The sequence below is a fragment of the Vipera ursinii genome, assembly GCF_947247035.1.
Source record: "Vipera ursinii genome assembly, chromosome: 7".
Classification (NCBI taxonomy): Eukaryota; Metazoa; Chordata; class Lepidosauria; order Squamata; family Viperidae; genus Vipera; species Vipera ursinii.
Genome location: NC_139521.1, coordinates 68,558,429 through 68,579,955, shown reverse-complemented (window position 1 = coordinate 68,579,955; position 21,527 = coordinate 68,558,429). Strand labels below are relative to the sequence as shown.

The 21,527-nt window shown below is 41.4% G+C and overlaps 1 protein-coding gene across 1 annotated transcript in view; it reads left to right on the top strand.

Annotated features, from left to right (window-relative positions):
* BMP3 (bone morphogenetic protein 3) overlaps positions 1 to 12,271 on the top strand; it is a gene marked incomplete at its 5' end in the record, with an annotated part of 33,258 nt that extends 20,987 nt beyond the window's left edge. The window contains one exon of the mRNA XM_083367171.1: positions 12,063 to 12,271. Coding sequence (XP_083223297.1) covers positions 12,063 to 12,254 — 192 coding nt within the window. The 3' untranslated portion in view covers positions 12,255 to 12,271. The remainder of the gene's footprint in view (positions 1 to 12,062) is intronic.
* Positions 12,272 to 21,527: the final 9,256 nt, after the last annotated feature.

Sequence of the window (21,527 nt, the reverse complement as noted above, 5' to 3'; positions counted from 1 at the left end):
AATAGAATAGAATAGAATAGAATAGAATAGAATAGAATGCAATAGAATAGAATAGAACAGAACAGAACAGAACAGAACAGAACAGAACAGAACAGAACAGAATAGAATAGAATAGAATAGAATAGAATAGAATAGAATAGAGCTGGAAGGGACCTTGGAGGTCTTCTAGTCCAGCCCCCTGCTCAAGCAGAAGAACCTATACCATCTCAGACAAGTGACTGTCTAGTCTCTTCTTAAAAATCTCCAGTGATGGAGCGCCCACGATTTCTGGACGCAAAGCTGTTCCACTGGTTAATTGTCCTCACTGTTAAGAAGTTTCTTCTTAATTCCAGGTTGCTTCTCTCTTTGATCAGTTTCCAACCATTGTTTCCTGTCCTGCCTTCTGGTGCTTTGGAGAATAATTTGATCCCTTCTTCTTTGTGGCAGCCCCTCAAATACTGGGATACTGCTATCATGTCTCCCCTATTTCTTCTTTTCTTAAGACTAGCCAGACCCAAGTCCTGCAGGTGTTCTTCGTATGTTTTAGTCTCCAGGCCTTGGATCATCTTACTTGCTCTTCTCTGCATTTTTTCCATGGTTCATGGTACAAGGAACTTGTTGAAAGAAAATGCAGTTAGTCCTTGATTTACAACCATTTCTTTAGTGACCGTTTGAAGTTGCAGTGGCATGAGAAAGGTGATTTATGACCGTGTTACTTACACTTACGACCATGGCAGCATCCCCATCATGTGATCAAAATTTGAACACTTGGCCACTGACTCATATTTATGACGGTTCCAGTATCCCGGTTCAAGTGATCCCCTTTTATAACCTTCTGACAAGGAAAGACAATGGGAAAGCCAGATTGACTTAACAACCATGTTACTAACTAAACAACTGCAGTGATTCACTTAACAGCTGTGGGAAGAAAGGTTGTAAAATGGGGCAACACTCATTTAGCAACTGTTTTGCTTAGCAACAGATATTTTAGGTTCAGTGGTAGTTGTAAGCTGAGGACTACCTGAATTAAGACGATCTCAAATGCACCCAGTAACCAGCATCAGTTTGATACTGAGATGGTATTAATAAAGTCAGAAGCATTGCACACTCCTCAAATGTCATTCAAATCACAACGGCATTCATTTAAATCTGATGACATTCTCAAATGTATTATAACTATGGTCTGCCTAAAAGGGCATTTAGGTGATCTGCATAACGTGAGCATTGTGCCAACCAGTTAAAATACATAATCAAGCAACTGCATTGCGTAGACAGTTGTACACCAGGAATAGTTTTGGAGCATGCCTAATGTTTGAGTAGGGACGCAGTGGCTCAGTGGGTTAGAACGCTGAGCTTGTCGATCCGAAGGTCGGCAGTTTGGCGGGTCGAATCCCGAGTGCTGTGTAGCAGAGTGAGTGCCTGTTACTCGTCCCAGCTTCTGCCCACCTAGCAGTTCCAAAGCACGTAAAAATGCAAGTAGAAAAAATAGGGGCCACAACGGTGGGAAGGTAACAGCGTTCCGTGCGCCTTTGGTGTCTAGTCATGCCGGCCACATGACCACGGAGATGTCCTCGGACAAGCGCTGGCTCTTCGGCTTTGAAACGGAGATGAGCACCGGCCCCTAGAGTCTGAAATGACTAGCATGCATGTGCTGGGGAACCTTTACCTTTACCTAATGTTTGAGTGGTGTCCCTAAGTAAATGCAATCAAAAGTTGATGTAATTTTACATGTATTAACTGCAGCAAGAATTGTATTGGCCCAACATTGGAAAAACAAAAAAAATACCAACTGAAGAAGAACGAATTAAGAAACTTTTAGAGTGTGCAGAAATGGATAGATCAGACATGTCAAACACAAGGCCCGGGGGCCAGATCCGGCCCGTGAAGTGGTTTCATGCGGCCCGCGAAGCCATCTTGGAAACAGTGAGGGAATGGCCCCCACTGCCTTGGCCCTGGCCCAGAGACCCTCCTTCTGCCAGAGACCCTCAGATCTGTCCCACTCCTGCCCAGGCCCCCATAGGCACCCTTGATGCGAATGATGTAGAGCTGGCCACGCCCACCCAGTAGGCCATATGCACTTTAGCCACGCCCACCCAGTAGGCCACGCCCACCCTGGCCATACCCACCCGGCCCCCTGAGGGCAACCGCAATGCTGATGCGGCCCTCAATGAAATTGAGTTTGACACCCCTGGGATAGATTGACTTTAAAGATAAAAAAGAGAGAAGACTCAGTGTATTTTAGAACATGGGATAAATTTTTATCAATGGCTAGAAAAACGAGTTAGAGAGAAAGGAATGTGATATGTAACAATGAATATATACTAGTAAGAAGAAGACTGTCGAGTGATTAATTAATGTATTCTTTATGATAATTAGTTAATACTCATTGGGTTTTTTCTTTTTAAATACATGTACCCAGACAATATGCTCTTTGCTAAATATTAAGAATGTTATTTTCCTAATCCTATAAAAAACTAATAAAACATTTTTTAAAAAAAGAGTTGATGTAATCTAGAGAAAAGTACACTGGACAAGCCACTCATCTGAAATGGTATAGGGCAGGGGTAGGCAACCTCGGCTCTTTTATGACTCATGGACTTCAATTCCCAGAATTCCTGAGCCAGCTGGCTCAGGAATTCTGGGAATTGAAGTCCATGAGTCATAAAAGAGCCGAGGTTGCCTACCCCTGGTATAGGGTCTCCTGCTTGAGCAGGAGGTTGGACTAGAAGATCTCCAAGGTCCCTTCCAGCTTTATTCTGATTGATTGGTGCAATTCAGATTGCATTAAAGCAATGAACGGCATTGATGGCCTGCCCTAATTCATCATATTCTTCCTCTGCCACGTTCAAAAATTACAATTTGGAGGGACCATTTGCAGGTTGTCTGTAGCCTCACTTTAGGCAGTTTTGCTGCATTTCTACATATTGGCGGTTAATGTTTAGATTATGTCAGTGCTCTGTATATTTCCTTTCCTTCTCCAGATGCACATATCCAGCCAGACACTTCCATGCAAAGGTGCACTGAGAACGTGTCTAGTCACCAATATACAGTATATATATTCACTTTCACTTCAGGCTTGCTAAGGTTTCAGCGTAGCAAGTGAATGTCAGTGAATAATAGACTACGTGCATAGACCCACCGTGCATTGCTTCAGATTCTGTTTGAAAGCGTGCCTCTGCAGTGCGGGCGGGTTTCTTAATGAGTTGTCAACAAGCTGTGTTTGCACTCCTGCGTGTTCTGAAGAACGGCTTCTGAATTGCAGCGGATGGGAGAGGCAAGTGTTTGGAAGCCGGTGATATGAAGCGCAGAGTTTCCTTGCCTTAAGTTCCAGGTGTGACTTGGTCTGAAACAAGTAAAGCTGGTATCTGTCTGGACTGTTTCTTTTTATTAGTGCCGCGTAACAGAGTGAGCGCCTGTTACTCGTCCCAGCTTCTGGCAACCTAGCAGTTCGAAAGCACGTAAAAAATGCAAGTAGAAAAATAGGGACCACTACGGTGGGAAGGTAACAGCATTCCGTGCGCCTCTGGCGTCTAGTCATGCCGGCCACATGACCACGGAGATGTCCTCGGACAAGCGCTGGCTCTTCGGCTTTGAAACGGAGATGAGCACCGGCCCCTAGAGTCAGAAACAACTGGCACGCACGTGCGGGGGAACCTTTACCTTTATAATATAAAATACAAAAGCAAACAATAGGAAAAATAGGGGACAGAAGAAGGAAGAGAAAAGTGTAAAGAAGTAGGGAAAAAGAAAAAAAAGGTTGGCTTCCGAGACCTCCTTTCAACAACAACTTTATTGATTAGCCCTTGGGCCATATCAAAGTACAAAGTTCCAGCAACAAACTGTCACCAAAACTAGATAAAAGCAATCCGAAATGGAATTTGATAAAATACAATTTAAAATGGAATTAAAATACAATTTAAGTTAAAATAGTAATAAAATGCAAATTTAAGATATAGATAAAATATGGAAACATTATATTTCGGAGTCGCCCGAGACCTCCTTTGATGCAGTAGAATAAAGTAGTAACATCAAACCTCAACTTTTTACTTTCTTTAACCACAGATCTACCTAATCAGCAAAACCCAAAATCAAAATTTCACTTTTTTTTTCCATCTCGAGCACAAACTCCGGAAGCGGTTTCCAAGTAGAAACCAAAGTAAATGTATTTTTTTTTCTTTTACCAAAGTAGTCAAATTAGCCATCTCTGCTAACTCCACCAGCTTTTGCAACCATTCATCCATTGTGGGGATTGAAGAGTCTTTTTATACATAATGTAATCTTGCTGCCGCCAATATAGATCTGTCTGGACTGTTTCAAAGGAATTCTGCAGCGATGGCACAGCCCTTAGGCTTTAATGCTTAGATGCTTGCAGAGTTAACTCTGAATGCTTTGGGGACCATGGGCAATATTGTGTAGTGGGTCCGACGCAAGGAAGAGACGCCAGCCGGTGTGTGAGTTCAGCTCTTTATTGGAGGGGGGTAGTGAACTGGGGAATGAGGGTTACCTGGCCTCCTTAAATACCTAGCCAGGTAAGCGGACAGCCAATGGGGTTGGCCCTAGGTTTCCCGCCGAAACTGGGTTTCCCGCCAAAACCGTTCAGGCCAACGCCCCCTGGTGGCTGTTGCTATGCAGGTGCCTGCATACATAACAGGCAATATCTGTATCAAATGCTTTTTTAGGTTTCAAGATATCAGTAGAAATCAAGGCCTTAACGGAGGCAACTAAGGAGAAATTTCTTGACCATTAGAAGAATTAACCATTTAACAACTTGCCTCCCGAAGCTTTTTTTAAGAAGAGACTGGACAGCCATTTGTCTGAATTGGTATAGGGTTTCCTACTTGAGCAGGGAGGGGGTTGGACTAGAAGACCTCTAAGGTCCCTTCCGACTCAAAAAAGCTTGGAAAGCAATAGAAGGAAAGGAAAAGGAATAAGAAAAGGGAATTGAAAAGGAAAGAATTATTTCACAAAATAACATTTTCTTCTTTCCCTTTTTCTTTTTCCTATTTGGTTCCTTTTTCTTATTCCTTCTCCTTCCCTTCTATTGCTTTCCAAGCTTTTTTGTTTGTCGGTTTATAAAAAACCTCCAGTTTTCTAGGAGAAAATTCAGACGGAAAAAGCAAGGAAGAGGGAGCAAAAGTTTCACGTTTCCCTAACACCCTTAAGGTCTAAATAGCTACAAAACACGCTGCATGTCAGTTATGAAGCACTAACTGCTTCCTGTTTGTCAAATAAAGATTTGAAGCCCTATTGAAGAAGTATTGTCTGCAAGATAAACACAGCCAGAAAAATAACCCTCGGGGATTAAAAATGCACAGGTACTGGTGGAATTCAATCTGCAACCATGACCTAAGACCAGGGCTTTTTTTGTCATAGAACACCCAGAACGGAGTTCCGGCACCTTTTTTGGATGGAACCTTGTAGGGTAGGCAAGGCGGGTTGTATGACGTTGTGATTCAGGGTCAGCCCGTGGGTTCGGCAGTTGGTTCGGACGACTCAGAGGAGGAGGAGGAGGGGGGTGTTGAAGAGCTTGCTGATGGGGTTGGATAGCTTGATGAGAGCCCTCAGCCAGGCCCCTCTCACCTGGTCACGACGCAGACCCAGCTGTGTGAGCCTGACAGCGTGGATGAAGATGACCCACAGCTGGCCCTGTTCAAGGACGCCCGACGCAGGAGGTAGTCAATCAGGAGTAAACAGAGGAAGGCAATGGGGCTCCTCGGAAGGAGGCAGAGAGAAACCACGCCCTGAACTGTATATAAGGGGGAATGCGTGGGAGGGCTGGTTTGCTGAAGGCAACCGCTTGAAAAGCTCCTGTTTCTTGGTTTGTGTCTTGTTCTATTTGTTTTTGTAACAATAAATTTGGCAGGTGTAATTCCAACCTCTTGCCTTCTTGTAAAAGGGGTTGTCCCTGCTTTTTCTGCAGGGCTGGTAGCAGGCTGGTACAGAACAGACATGTGTGAGTTCCGGCACCTTTTTCTTTTACAAAAAAAGCACTGCCTAAGACCATTTTTCATACTTAAGACCATGGCAGCATCCCCGTGGTCACATTGTCAAAATCCGGATGCTTAGCAACTGACGTATATTTTATAACAGTTGTCGTGTCCCGGTGTCATGTGTTCACCTTTTGCAATATCAGCAGGGAAGCCAGATTAACAACCACATTATGAACTTAAACAACTGCAGTGATTCACTTAACAACTGTGGCAAGAAAGGTCGCAGAATGGGACAAGACTCCCTTAGCAGCTGTCTCGCTTAGCAACAGAAATTTTGGGGTCAGTTGTGGTCGTAAGCCGAGGACTACCTGTACACACAGGTCTAGTTTGATTCCTACTGTAGATGCTCAGAAAAGGATTGTTCCATAGGCTTATTTTTTTGCACAGCAAGGGTTTTAATTTCAGGGCTCTTGTTATGTAGCTGGAAACACAAGACATTTAGCAGGAAAAGCTTTTCTCATGATCTGAAGCTCCCTCCTTACAAAAGCTTCATTTCATCAAGTACCTGGATGATAGTAAGAGACAACTGAGCTTAAACGAGAAGGACGGGGAAGGCTAGATTTTCATTCTGAACGTTTGGCTTTACTTTAGGACCATTTTTTTTTCCTCAGGGCTAGCTGGATAATTGCCTTAGAAAGAATTTTCCCCAGCTGGCATGGCCTTGTGACAACAGGATATCTGTCTGAATATTTACTGACATTTGTTTTATTTCCCTTTGCCATTTTATGACCTTTCACAAAGCCTTCAAGGCAGCTAGCAATTATTTTTAACAACTTGGTCATTGAGAAAAATTGCATAATATCAAAACTAAGTCAGACAAACCAAAACATAATCAGCACCATCGTGACAGTTCACTCATGCAGCTGATGTCACATTTCCCAAACCATTTTTCTGCTGCTATTTCTCCCTTTATTTGCACTTCCCCCCCCCCCAAATTATGTTGATGGTGGTTTCCCTCTCCTAAAAGACGGATGTGATTTTAAAGCTGCAGAGCCTGTTTTGCATCATTTTGCTGCACTATTTCCTTATACTTCAGCAAGGGGGAAAAGATAGCTTTTTCAGCATGAAAATGAACTTATGTCTTTTTTCCTGAGATTGTTCATCATTTTATAATATTTTTAAAATGACATGGTATATGCGTGCAGCTGAGAGAATCTTTAAAAAGAAAAAAGTAACTTTAAATAGCAACGTATGTTTTGCAGTATTCCCCAAGATGAAGTTCTATAGGTGAGTAGTGGCACCTATTCATACCTTAAAAACATTTTTAAGAGCTTAGAAATTGCCCTTTTTTAAAAAAAGTCCTTTAGAAAGATGGGGTTACCACAGAAAAGGCCCTGTTGCCAGAAGCATAATAGAACTTAAATGCAGACTTGGAAGCTGAGCTACTGAGGTTATTGTTAAGTTATGGAACTTTAAGCCTTTTAAAGTTCAATATAGTTCCAGGCCTGAGGCCTGAAAATAAACATGTATTGCATTTTTGACTGTCTAGTTCCCACAAACTCTCTAGCAAGATCTGTAGGAGAAGGACAGGTAGAGCCTGTTTGGGGTGGGGTGGGCAGAGTCAAGTGAGGAATCAGCCTGGAATCATTCTGTTCCCACAAGCAGTTTAATTACAAACCCTCTTGAATTCTATTAATTCTTAACTAGCATCAATTTAATGCTGGCCATTAGTTGACTGGATAATTGTGTATAGGCCTGAGCAATAATTTCACCTTAACTGGAAATTAATGTGTACAGGTAGCCCTCATGACCACAACTGAGCCCAAAATTTATGTTGTTAAGTGAGACATTTGTTAAGGGAGCTTTGCCCCATTTTACGACCTTTCTTGCTCCAGTGAATCAATGGAGTTGTTAAGTTAATAACATGGTTGTTAAGTGAATCTGGCTTCCCCACTGAGGTTGCTTGTCAGAAGGTCACAGAAGGGGAACACATGACCCCGGGATACTGCAGCGGTCATAAATATGAGTCAGTTGTCAAGCATCTGAATTTTGATCACGGGGATACTATAAAGATTGCAAGTTTGAACTTGGTCTTAAGTTACTTTTTTCAGTGCTGTTGTAACATGAAACGGTCACTAAACAAACTCTTGTTAAGTCTAAGACAGAGGTAGGCAACCTTGGCTCTTTTATAACTCGTGAACTTCAACTCCCAGAATTCCTGAGCCAGCCATGCTGAGGGGAAAGGCAGAGTTTCCAAGCTGAGCCATGGTGGCTCAGGAATTCTGGGAGTTGAAGTCCACGAGTCATAAAAGAGCCAAGGTTGCCTACCCTTGGTTTAGGACTACCTGTAATTGTGATTCTTCACACCCGACACAATTTCAAATTGTTGAAATTCTTTAGGAATTTCAAATTCTTCCTTAATAATTTGCTATGTATCATTTTATTATATTTCAGTTTTGTTATTCATTTTATTACAAAAACTCTCCTCTCAGTAAGATGTTTGTATTAAATATTTTGTTAAGCATGTTAGTTCAGGCTTGCAAATGCATTTTAGAAATAACAGTAATCCACAGACAGGGGTGGTTTTTTTTTTATCCCATCTGTTCTGACTGTTTTAGTCATCTGCAGTTATATTGACTATTTATGCAAAATCTTGGTCAGTGAGATGTGATTCATGGGAAGCACAAGCAACCAAGCAAATTACTACCTTACAAATCTATACGAATTTTGTTTTTTTAGGAGGCCAACTGGCATGTCACATTAGTGTGACTTTTTGAACAACAGCAAAAATAGTACCAGCATTTCTCATCCTTTTTCCACCATAATAGGCTTCTTTCAATATAATAAAAGACGATTTGCTTTCAAAAAAATGCCTTTTTAAAGAAGAGGATTTACTGAGAAATTTACTGTATAAAAAAGGCATAGAATCAACATCACATGAAGTATTAGTACCACTTTATAAAACCCTAGTAAGACCACAGCTGGAATACCGCAGCCAATTTTAGTGACCATATCACGAAAAAGATGTTGAGAGTTTGGAGAAAATTCAGAGAAGAGCAAGTAAGATGATCAAAGGCCTGGAGACTAAAACATACGAAGAACGGCTGCGAGACTTGGGTTTGGCTAGTCAAGAAAAGAAGAAATAGGGGAGACATGATAGCAGTGTTTCAGTATTTGAGGGGCTGCCACAAAGAAGAGGGGGTCACATTATTCTCCAAAGCACCAGAGGGAAGGACGAGAAACAGTGGTTGGAAACGGATCAAAGAGAGAAGCAACCTGGAATTAAGGAGAAACTTCATGACAGTGAGGACAATTAACCAGTGGAACAGCTTGCCTCCAGAAATCGTGGGAGCTCCATCACTGGAGATTTTTAAGCAGAGACTAGACAGTCACTTGTCTGAGATGGTATAGGTTCTTCTGCTTGAGCAGGGGGTTGGACTAGAAGACCTCCAAGGTCCCTTTCAGCTCCTATTCTATTCTATTCTATTCTATTCTATTCTATTCTATTCTATTCTATTCTATTCTATTCTATTCTATTCTATTCTATTCTATTCCATTCCATTCCATTCCATTCGACGTAATGTGGCGCTCCCGGGATAAAGAGAAGGTAGTTAAGTCATTGTACAATTGTCTCATCGGTAATCTGCAAACTTTGGCTTCTCAACTCTTTAATTAAAAATTCTTTAGAAAAAGAAATACTCTCAAGAGAATGTTTGAAAGACAAAAAGATGTTTCAGTTTAAAACCTGAAAACCTCAGCCAAATGATATTTTGAGAGAGGCTGGGCTTCTCTTCTAGTTGTCAAAGTCCTTCTAACTTTCTGAAAGATCACAAGAGGCCACCCATCAGTACGTGACACAACATAGATTGGGACATAGATTGATTTTTGGGATAGGGGGCTAAGGGAACTGGAAGTGGGAATAGAAGGAGGCAGGTATATATGGGGATTCTCAGTCACCCAGTTCATGGTTGTCCCCAGGTGCTTTTTCAGGTGGCAATTGGACTTGTTTTTTGTTTGTTTTTTTGAAGATGTTTCGCTTCTCATCCAAGAAGCTTCTTCCGCTCTGATTGAATGGTGGGGAATGGAAGGATTTATACTCCTTACAGACTGCTGGTCATTTGCATTCTTTTAGAGAGTCGTTGAGGCCACTTGGAGGTTTACCTCTGTCCTCAAATGGGTGTGGGGCCTTCTTGGCTGCCCTGTGTCCCTTCACTGACTCATCCCCAACAGCCCACACCTGTCTTCAACAGTGAAGGGACATTCTTTTTAGTTGTCTTCTGCCAATATTTATTCAGTTTTACAGAAGACAAATTGTTTACAAATTATTGCAAAGGAGAAGAGAACTCTGGGAATTTCTTTCCGGGGTGCGATGTGGTGGAGAGCTGGCCATGAGCTGTGTGGAATGACTTTGTCTTTCATGATACAATCATCCTTGTGGCCTTCAGCCTCCCAGTTTCTCATTAAATCCTAAGGGAAGCCCTCAAGAAGAACTTCCTCAAAAACTTCTTCAGAAGGACTTGCAGCTGCCCCTACCAGACAGGTTGTTCTTCCTGACGAAATTATTGGAACTTGGAAGAACTTTGGAAAAATCAACTACTGAACTTCTCAACCTCAAATATATACTATAAAGATTTTTTTTAAAAAAAAGGCCTTGTTGTGCTTACCTCTCAGTAATAATTTGTGGGATTTGATGTCTATTCTTCATGGATTCAGGGACAGTGATTCCTAACCAATCGCTTTCAGATCTACCTGTAGGACAGTGTTTCTCAACCTCAACAGCTTTAAGATATGTGGACTTCAACCTCCTATAATTCTCCACCCAGCGCCGACTGTGACAATTCTGGAAACTGAAGTCCATATATCTTCAAGTTGCTGAGGTTGAGAAACACTGCTCCAGGAAAATGCCACTTCCCAGCTGAATTGATAACCATTTGATAACATATTTGCAACACAGGTAGTCCTCAACTTACAGTCACAGTTGAGCCTTAGATTTCTGTTGTTAAATGAGACATTTGTTAAGTGACTTTTGCCCCATTTTACGACCTTTCTTGCCACAGTTGTTAAGTGAATCACTGCAGCTATTAGCTTAGTGGCACAGTTCTTAAGTGAATCTGGCTTCCCCATTGACTTTGCTTGTCAGAAGGTCGCAAAAGGGGATCATATGACCCCGGGACACTGCCACTGTCATAAATATGAACCAATTGACAAGTGTCCGAATTTTGATCACATAACCTCAGGGACACTACATGTAAGTGTGAAAAATGGTCATACGTCCCTGACATAAGATCACTGAACAAACGGTTGTAAGTCAAGGACTTCCTGTAGACCAGGGCTTTTCAACCTTTTCACCCATTGTACCACTTTTAGGATATGGTGACATCCAAGTACCACCAGTCGCCTAGCAAGGTGTCAAAAACTTGATGACAAAAAAAGAGGAAAAAAGTGATGAAGTACAGGTAGTCCTCGACTTACAACAGTTCGCTTAGTGACTGTTCAAAGTTACAATGGCACTGAAAAAAGTGCCCCTCCAAGCCACAGCCGAGCAAGACACCTGCCCGCCCGCCCGGCAGCGCTCTTCCTCCTGTCCAAGGTTTTCATTGTTGTGAGCATTTCTGTTGAGAATTGGCAGTGTGTGTGTGGGGGTGTTTGGTTTTTATTACCCCCGTCTGCTGGGTGGTTGCAGCAGGTTTTGGTCACTTCACAATGACCCTGGGACACTGAGACCATCATAAATATGAATCAGTTGCCAAGCATCTGAATCTAAATCACAGGGAGATGCTGCAACATTCCAGCTGATTGGCGCTTCTTCTGGGCTCAGCAGAAGTGCCAGAATCAGCACCGAGCTCCAGCTGGAGCCTGGCGCTGATCCTGGCGCTTCCGCTGAGCCCTGACATCCCTGCAGCTCCAGCCGTCTCTCTCTCAGGCTTGTGCGTTGCTGCCACCAGTTCAGGTCATTCCCCTCCCCTGCTACCACTTTTCTAGGATGGTCACGTACCACCTGCCAGGTGCCAATGTACCACAGGTGATACCCGTACCACTGGTTGAAAAGCCTTGCTATAGACATCTGTCCATTATTCATTGCTGTGAAGAACCTGGTGTTTTGTGCCCCGTTGGCCATGTACTGAGTTTTTTTATCTATCTTCTTCTCTACAGGCCCTGAAGCCGTCAAACCACGCAACCATTCAGAGCATCGTGAGAGCCGTAGGGGTGGTTTCTGGCATCCCGGAGCCCTGCTGTGTTCCAGACAAGATGTCACCTCTCAGCATTTTATTCTTTGATGAAAACAAAAACGTGGTACTCAAAGTTTATCCAAATATGACAGTGGAATCCTGTGCCTGCAGATAACATATTCCTGCTTTTCTACGGTGACTTTGTTGCTTCGTAAAGCCTCTCCTCTTTCCATTTTCCAAAGCATATTGTCGTCCGGTTTTATGAATGGATAAGTAAGCAAGAGCTGAGAAGGAACGTGGAATAGGTTTCCTCAACTATAATTTTCCTACTGTGCGCATAGGGAAGGACATTTGGAAAGCTCACCATAGGGGCAAACAATGTGGGGAGGTCTCGGTGGTGGTGGGAAAATAGGAAAATGAAAACTGGAAAGAATTCATCGGGAACTGAAGATTAGCAGGAAAACACGATATATATTTTTATGCTATGTTTGAAGAGCGTTCACCCAAGCTGCGGGTTTTCCAATGTACTCTTCCAGAATGTAATGGTGAAGGAGATTTAATATCCACCTTGTGCTTTTGAAGCTAAGCTTTCTAATTTAGGTTATCTGAAGACTCAAAATATACCATAAGCTAGTAAGATCCTACTTCTCATATTTCAAAGATTCAAATAGTCTAACCCCCCCCACCACACACACAAACACCAAAAATTAACGTGTTGGTTTTCCTGGCATACCATGTCAGTAGTGTTCTGTTCTACCCCTCACATAAGTCCAGGCTGTCATTCTTAAAATTATAGGCACTTTTTATCTGAGAGCAGAAATGCGTATTTAGTAAAGATCGAGATACCTTACATCTCTGTTTGCTATAAAATCTTGAACCTTGATCTCTTATCTCAGTAGTAAATACCAGAAAGAAGTGATAAGAAGAAGAAGGCAGATTTTAATTTGTCAGTCAATTATGGTAGCCAATAATTGTAATGACCATTTCACAATGGGAATTGTGAAACTTATACATTTTCAGGATATTATGGGCAGGGAGTCAAGATGGCAGCCATGCCTGTAGGATTGAAGCTGCCATTTTGACTTTTTATTAGCCTGCTATAGAGAACCTGACATAATAGTCACTCTGTGAGAGAGACTGCTGGTTTGTAAATTTGATATATGTATAAATAAAACAATTGTCTACTCAAGGCCCAGTAGGAGTAACTTCCAGGGTAATGAGTATAAAATTTCAGCCTATCCGGGTGATGATCTCTACAAAGTGAAGTCACGGATTAAAGAAAATATAGCAAATATGTTTAATGCATGACCCATTTGGGAAGGGAGCAGGTAAGTTCTTAACTAGGACCCAGATCATCAAAGTTGAGATACCATTCCTTGATGTATTGGGTTGATTTCAACACGCTGTATGAACTTAGCCATTGGAGTTTGTGAAGATGATCTGTGGCTATATAAGCTAGCTGAATTGTGATGTATTTAATGAACTATGATTAAATCGTGGCTTAGCAAGATGTATGAACTCAGCTTTGCTCTCAGAATCTATTTCAGTGGTGAAGTTAGTTAGAGGCAGTTGTCCCAATATACGGTATCCATATGTGTTGCAGAAAGGGGTGCCCATGGAGGAACAGTCAAGATGGCAGCCACAATAGAAGCATAGCTATTAGAAGCAGGCTGCCATCACTTGTCATGAAAAGCCAAAGCCAGTAGCTTTATGGTTTGCCACACATATTATAAGAATCTCCCCTTCCCAGGAATGACCAGATAAAGTTTCATGGATTTGGGGGGAGGTCAGGTTTATACTGCTTGTGGCTGTGCAAGGATTCCAAGCTAAGCCCTCATTTGACCCCTCCTTCCAGGTTAACTGGCAATTTTTCAACACTTGTCTTCTTTACACGCATCATGCATGTAAAACTCATTTAAAACAGGTGGGGCTTCAAAGTTGTCCTAACTGCCATCTTGACATTTTTCACACCCCCGTCTCAGTGACCACAAGCATAACTTTGTAGAACATAGATCTTGGGTCTCCAAACTTGGCAACTTTAAGATTTGTTGACTTCATGGCTGGATGAGGAATTCTGGGAGTTGAAGTCCAAAAGTCTTGAAGTTGCCAAGTTTGGAGAGGTTAGGATCTGGGTTCAAATCTACCACTGCGTCTTCTGCATCTTACAGAAGATGGAAAGTGCCTTCCACACTCTGCCGAAAGCCTGGGACAATTTTCTTGCATTCAGGCAAAACCGTAGCAGTGTAAATGGGGTTTTTCAGCTTTAATTTCTAGAGAGGTGAGTTGCAGATTCAAGAGGATGAATACTGCCTAAATGAACAACCAATTCATTTGTGATTAATCTTGCCACCTCCTCGTCTATGTAAAATGTATATAAAGACTTTTGTATATTTTTTTTTGTTTAGGAATAAATGCTTGTACAGTTGGCATCAGTAAAGTTTTTAAAAAGCCAAAAGATATTTGTATATGGAAAGAAGCTTTTATCAATGCATTTAATTTATTTCTAATGCATATGTTAATTAATTTCTGCATTTTAGTAGCCTTAAAACACAGCAGTTTTTATATTAATTTTGAAAAGTTATATATCTATATATCTGCCTTCAAACATAAATGTGTATATCACAAAAAAGAATATTTTCTCTGCTAATATATAAGCTTGTTTGATTTGTTTGTTTCTCTCCTTTAGTTAACAATGCTTTTTCCCCCACTGCATATTATTGTCTACAAGATTGTGTTTTTGAAAAACAGCTTAGTATGAAATTTAGGATTCTTGTTTATTTTCTAGTAACTACAAAAATACTCATGACAAAATCACAGTTTACAGTTGTTAAAGAGAGGGATGTGGAAGAATATTTTTTTCTGCATTAATTCTAAGCTACCTAATTCACATTTCCTTGACTTATGACCACATGAGCCCAAAACTCCTGTTGCTAAGCAAGACAATCATTGAGTTTTGCACCATTTTATGACTTTTCTTGCCCCAGTTAAGTGAATCACTGCAATTGTTAAGTTAGTAGCTACCCATCTTACCAAGAGACAACTCTGAACAGCTTGTTGTTGTTAGCTGCGAAGTCGTGTCCGACTCATCGCGACCCTATGGACAACGTTCCTCCAGGCCTTCCTGTCCTCTACCATCTTCTGGAGTCCATTTAAGCTCACGCCTACTGCTTCAGTGACTCTATCCAGCCACCTCCTTCTCTGTCATCCCCTTCTTCTCTTGCCCTCAACCTTTCCCAGCATGAGGCTCTTCTCCAGTGAGTCCTTCCTTCTCATTAGGTGGCCAAAGTATTTGAGTTTTAGCTTCAGGATCTGGCCTTCTAAAGAGCAGTCAGGGTTGATCTCCTCTAGGACTGACCGGTTTGATCGCCTTGCAGTCCAAGGGACTCACAGGAGTCTTCTCCAGCACCATAGTTCAAAGGCCTGAACGGCTTACATCCAATTAAAAACAAGATAAAACATTAAAATAATAACTGTCAACATTAAAACTGAGTTAAAATGAGCAAAGTTAGCCTCCTTGAGGCAGAGAAGAAAGACAGAATATCATTCAACTGTGCAAATAAATAAAATTTTAAAAACTTAATGTTACACCCAGTTTGCTCTAGTGGTTAAGGCTCCAGACTAGAAAGCAGAAGACGATGAGTTCCAAGTTTTACCTTTTATTTTATTGTCTAGGAGCCATGGTTTCCCTTTCACGTTTGAGCACAAGAGATGGCCCTGTCAAGCTGGGCTTCTTAATACAGTAATTCCATTTTTATATGATAGAAACCAATGGGTCAGGTGTGAAAAACCAGGCTTATATGTAACTTTGTAACTTATGTAAAATTGTAGCTTCAGAAGATTTATCGCTCAAGACTATACACAGGAATCTAATCAACTTGAGTCATACAAAATTGGTGCTAGATAAGAGTTAAAGGGATACAAGAGAGGCTAGTCTTGGATCACTTTTGGCAACGTAAGGACTCCAGACTGATTACTCTCTTAACTCCACCTCTTCTGCATAATGTTGCTCCTAAGCCCTCGTTCCTCCGGGTGGATTGAATTGCGGTCTATAGAACAGACATGAGATGGCAATTGGTAGCTAATGATCCTGTCTTTCAGCCTCATTTTTCATTGGCGCTAGAATGCCCATCACATTCCTTGATTGCAAGACATTGCAAGCTCACAATTTACCATAATGGTGATCACGGACCACAAAAGAATCTGGTTTCCCTATATAAAGAGGCCTTGGATGTCAACTTTAGTGTAGTGTTTTGAGTGACTAAAGTTACATCTAGCTTTGCATCTAGAAAAGTTGCCCAGGTTGGATACCCCTGCTTTAAAGCCTTTTTTTACCCACCTATACTTATTCATGTAAGGGATGTGGTAGCTCAGTGGGTTAAGACACTGAGCTTGTCGATCAGAAGGTCGGCAGTTTGGCTGGTCGAATCCCGAGTGCCGCATAACAGAGTGAGCGCCCATTACTCGTCCCAGCTTCTGCCAACCTAGCAGTTCGAAAGCACGTAAAAATGCAAGTAGAAAAATAGGGGCCACTACGGTGGGAAGGTAATAGTGTTCTGTGTGCCTCTGGCGTCTAGTCATGCCGGCCACGTGACCACGGAGACGTCCTCGGACAAGCGCTGGCTCTTCGGCTTTGAAATGGAGATGAGCACCGGCCCTTAGAGTTGGAAACGACTAGCACGGATGTGCGGGGAAAACTTTACCTTTTTATACTTATTCATCAGGTGACGAAAGCAATCTCCTTAAAAGGACAGACATCTGCCAGGAATTCTTTCCAAACCTGGCAATGTTGGCTCATGGCTTCAGAGACCAAGCTGTTTTATAGCAAAATGATGGCAACCCAGAATGGAAAGCTATGCTTTGGGTTTTACACAAAGTATGCCAATCCATGGCTTCCTTACTCGTGTCTTCTTTATTATTTAATGAGTAGTTTTAAGTGGAGGACTACCTGTAATTAGTTTGAAACAAGCAAAGTCCCATTATGTTAGCACAGTTACACATTACACTTTACAGAACTAAGCTGGCTATTTGTTCGATTCTAACAGCCAATTGTCATCCTCGAAATATCCCCTCCCCAGCAATGAGTATAATACATTTCCACAGCCAACCATGACAGGGCCAATAATTGAGGTAACCATTTCTATATGGTGAGGGCTGAGTCACTCGGAGGGAACCTGATGAGAAAGCCTGAAAGCAAAGGCTATAAACTGGATTTTAAAACTGATAACAGTCCTGTGAAGCAAGTTATTGGAGAGAATCCAATGAAAATTATGGCTAGTTTATGACTCATCAGAAAGAATGGGTTTGTGAGAAGGAAAGACTTCATGCTCCATTACTCCATCAAAGGGCGGAATGAAATGGGAAAGAAGGCCTGAATCTTTTTTCATAAAATAGCCTTTGGGGGAAAAAAAATTCTCCCCATGTTGACGGGGCCAGGTGGAACGTTATATAGATAATCTTTTCAAGAGATGAAAAGAGCTCTCTTTTTTATATTTTCAAGGTACATTAAAGGTTTTCATCCAAACGTGGGATAATAGCTATTTAAAACTTCAAAGGGAGAAAAAAAATAGAAGGGAGGGAAAAAGCATGGCATCAAAAATAGGTATAATTTTAAGATAATACTTATTTATACATATTTATTCAGCAGTAAGATGTGTTATTTGCCCTCTAGGCTATTCAAACAGCATTCAGATTCTTAGGAGGGCAAAGTGACTTAAATTCTGCACATGTACATTAAATCTGTCTGTTTGGCATACACAAAGGACCATCCAGACCAGGGGTAGGCAACCTTGGCTCTTTTATGACTCGTGGACTTCAACTCCCAGAATTCCTGAGCCAGCCACGCTGAGGGGAAAGGGAGAGGTTTCCAAGCTGTGCCATGCTGGCTCAGGAATTCTGGGAGTTGAAGTCCACGAGTCATAAAAGAGCCAAGGTTGCCTACCCCTGATCCAGACCAATACTGGATGCTTAAGAAATGGATGCTATGGGGAGCTGGGCCAGCAACGGGCTCTGCTATGTCCCAAATGTGTTTTTTTTCCAAAAGGCAATTGGACTGTCTTTGTTTTTCCTTGATGTTTTGCTTCTCGTCCAAGAAGCTTCTTCAGTTCTGACGGAAGTTGCAGTCAGAACTGAAGAAGCTACTTGGATGAGAAGCAAAATGTCTTCGTGGAAAAACCAAGAAAGTCCCTGAAGAGGTTTGCAATATGTTAGAAAATAATTGATGCTACACAGGCACGCTAAAAATGCAGGCCAGAGGAAGTTAGGCCCAGTGCTTTCCATCAAGAGGGGGAAAAAAGATGGCAGCCCCAAAGGGACCCATGGAGAGAAGGAATCTCTGCATTATCCTGAAGTGACCAACTGACACAAGGCACCCTCCCCCAATGAATTACCTCTGTTCAGCCAGGTGATCCAGATCTTATGGAAAGATGAGTGGCGAGAATAGAGAAGGCAAGGTATATGAATACATGCACTTATAAATAACTGGCTTAGTTCTGTAAAATGTTATGTGTAACTGATTGTGCTGGCATAATGGGACATTGCTTGTTTCAAACTAGTTATAGGAAGTCCTCAACTTACGTTTAGGGGCAATTCAAAGTTACAACGGCATTGAAGAAAAGTGACTTAAGTTTTTCACACTTACGACCTTTGCAGCACCGCCCCCCCCCATGGGCATGTGAACAAAATTCATGCACTTGGAAACTGGCATGTACTTGTGACAGTTGTGGTGTCCTGGGGTTATTTCATCATCTTTTGCAAACTTCTGATGAGCAAAGAAAGGTTGTAAAATGGGGCAAAACTCAACAAATGTCCTGCTTAGTGATGGAAATTTTATTTATTTATTTTTTATTTTAATCCCATTTATATCCCGCCCTTCTCCGAAGACTCAGGGCGGCTTACAATCTAAGCACAAATTAATGTGCTTAGCAGTAGCCTTCATTCTATGTATATGCCTGCTTATTAGGGCTTTCAGCCCCCCCCCAAGCGGCATTATTACAAAGTCAGCTTATTGCCCCCAACAATCTGGGTCCTCATTTTACCTACCTCGGAAGGATGGAAGACTGAGTCAACCTTGAGCCTGGTGGGATGCGAACCTGCACTAATTTTGGACACAATTGTAAATCCAGGCCTCCCTGTAAGCCTTACAATTATCAGATATTCGGAAGTCAACCAGTTTTTTTTAATAATAAGCAGACTGAGTCAACCTATGCATTAAATAATAAAGAAGACACAAGTAAGGAAGCCATGGATTGGCATACTTTGTGTAAAACCCAAAGCATACTGTAGCTTTCCATTCTGGCATCATTTTGTTATAAAACAAACTTTCAGCTTGGTCTCTGAAGCCATGAGCCAACATTGCCAGGTTTGGAAAGAAGCACCCTGGCAGATGTCTGTCCTTTTAAGGAGATTGCTTTCGTCACCTGATGAATAAGTATAGGCAGATAAAAAGGCTTTAAAGCATGGGTATGCAACCTGGGCAACTTTAAGACCTGTGGACTTCAGTTCCCAGAATTCTCCATCCAGCCATGTTGGCTGGGGAATTCTGGGAGTTGAAGTCCACAAGTCTTAACATTGCCAAAGTTGGACACTCTTGCTTTAGAGTTTCTTACTGGATTTTGAGTAGACATCTCATTTCTATGACTGAGACTGTGCTGGTTTACCATGAAATGGTGCTTACTACTTGAATTCTCTTGGCAAATAACCTTCACAACTGAACGGGTGTCTTGTGTTACTAGCAAACCTCTTGAACACTAGGATTCATTAGCACTGTGTTTTTATGTGGGAGCACAGTAATATTTCATTCAGAGTCATCTTTGGTTTACAATCCATTTCTAGATGCAAAGCTAGATGTAACATTGGGTTTACAAAAGCGTTGTTATAAAAGCCAAGCTATCATTTTTTGTACTACTCAGCTAAGAGGAAAACCCGCGTGGACAAATTAGTCCAGACAGGATTTAGGCTGGCTGCCACAGAACTAAAATAATGGTTCCTCTAAATAACTGCTTCTCATTCACAGTTCTAAGTAGTCTTTGTGGAAGTAAAATCCTACTGATTTTCGTGGAACCACCACTTTACTCTAGGAATATTTTAGTGAAAAAAGAGGAAAACTAAAAGGCAGCTATTCTTCAGAGTTCATTTACAATTCCTGTATTATTTCAACCACAGGTAAAGTGTTTCACACATATTATCTTGTGTTTCTAACAACCTTCTTATTCTGGAACTGTGAACTGAGATGTGTTATAGTCCTGATCCAGATAGCATAAACTCAGCGAAATGGTTTTAAAGAAATATTTATTGTCCGGGAATTCGAAGCAGATTTACGTTTGCAGTAGAAACATCTGGTCATGTTCACATGTTCATATTTGTCCATTCTCGTAGGTAAAAAGGAATAGTTCCCCATATCAGCTAGGCATGGTTACAGATGCTAATTGATGCGTGCATGATGCTTGATAGGCAAAGGATTTTAATATAAATAAATAAATAAATTTTACAACCCTGGCATGTAGCCAGGACATCCTGTAATAAACTTTGAATTCCCTCCCACTGACTAGATAAGATATAGGATTAACCAACAACTAGACTACAAGAAGCAAAGGATGGAAACTAATCAAGGAGAGAAGCAACCTAGAACTAAGGAGAAATTTCCTGACAGAATAATCAGTAGAACGATTTGCCTCCAGAAGCTGTGAATGCTCCAACACTGGAAGTTTTTAAGAAGAGACTGGACAACCATTTGTCTGAAATGGTATAGGGTTTCCTGCCTGAGCAGGGGGTTAGACTAGAAGACCTCCAAGATCCCTTCCAACTAGGTCTTATTCATTCATTCATTCATTCATTCATTCATTCATTCATTCATTCATTCATTATGTTCTATGTGAAGAGGTTTAGAAGAGGACTTTAGCTTTGTGGAGCAACCATAATTCCTAATCCTCCATTAACCATTCCAAAAAGTCTTTAATTCTCATGTTAATTATTCTATGTTCTATGTTCTAAAACCCTGTTATTTTGATATCCAGGTGTCAGAATGCTTCATAAAGTACTAGGCCGATTAATAGGAGCTTGCCGGGAAGATGGATGGAAAATTATTTTTCATTAACAAAATAAACACAATCTCAAAAGGTGTTTACTGTCTCTCAAGTACCATTCAGGAATTTAGAGGGAGAAATTGGCTTCAGGTTAGTGCGATGACAATATTATACGAGCATCTGCTAGTGGCCTCCTGGGTTTTGCGCCTAAACTCTTACATGGTGGGAAAAAGAGGTGGTTGTTTCATTAAGTAGCTTTTTTTAAAAAAAATCAAATGAAATAAAATGCAGCTTTAATTTCCAAATATCCAGTTTTGTTGTTATTGGACATTTTAAAGAAAATATACAAAGACGAAGCTGAAAAAGGACTGAAAGGGGATAATATAAAGGAACATATCAGGGATTTAAACGGCCATAGATGTTAGCTT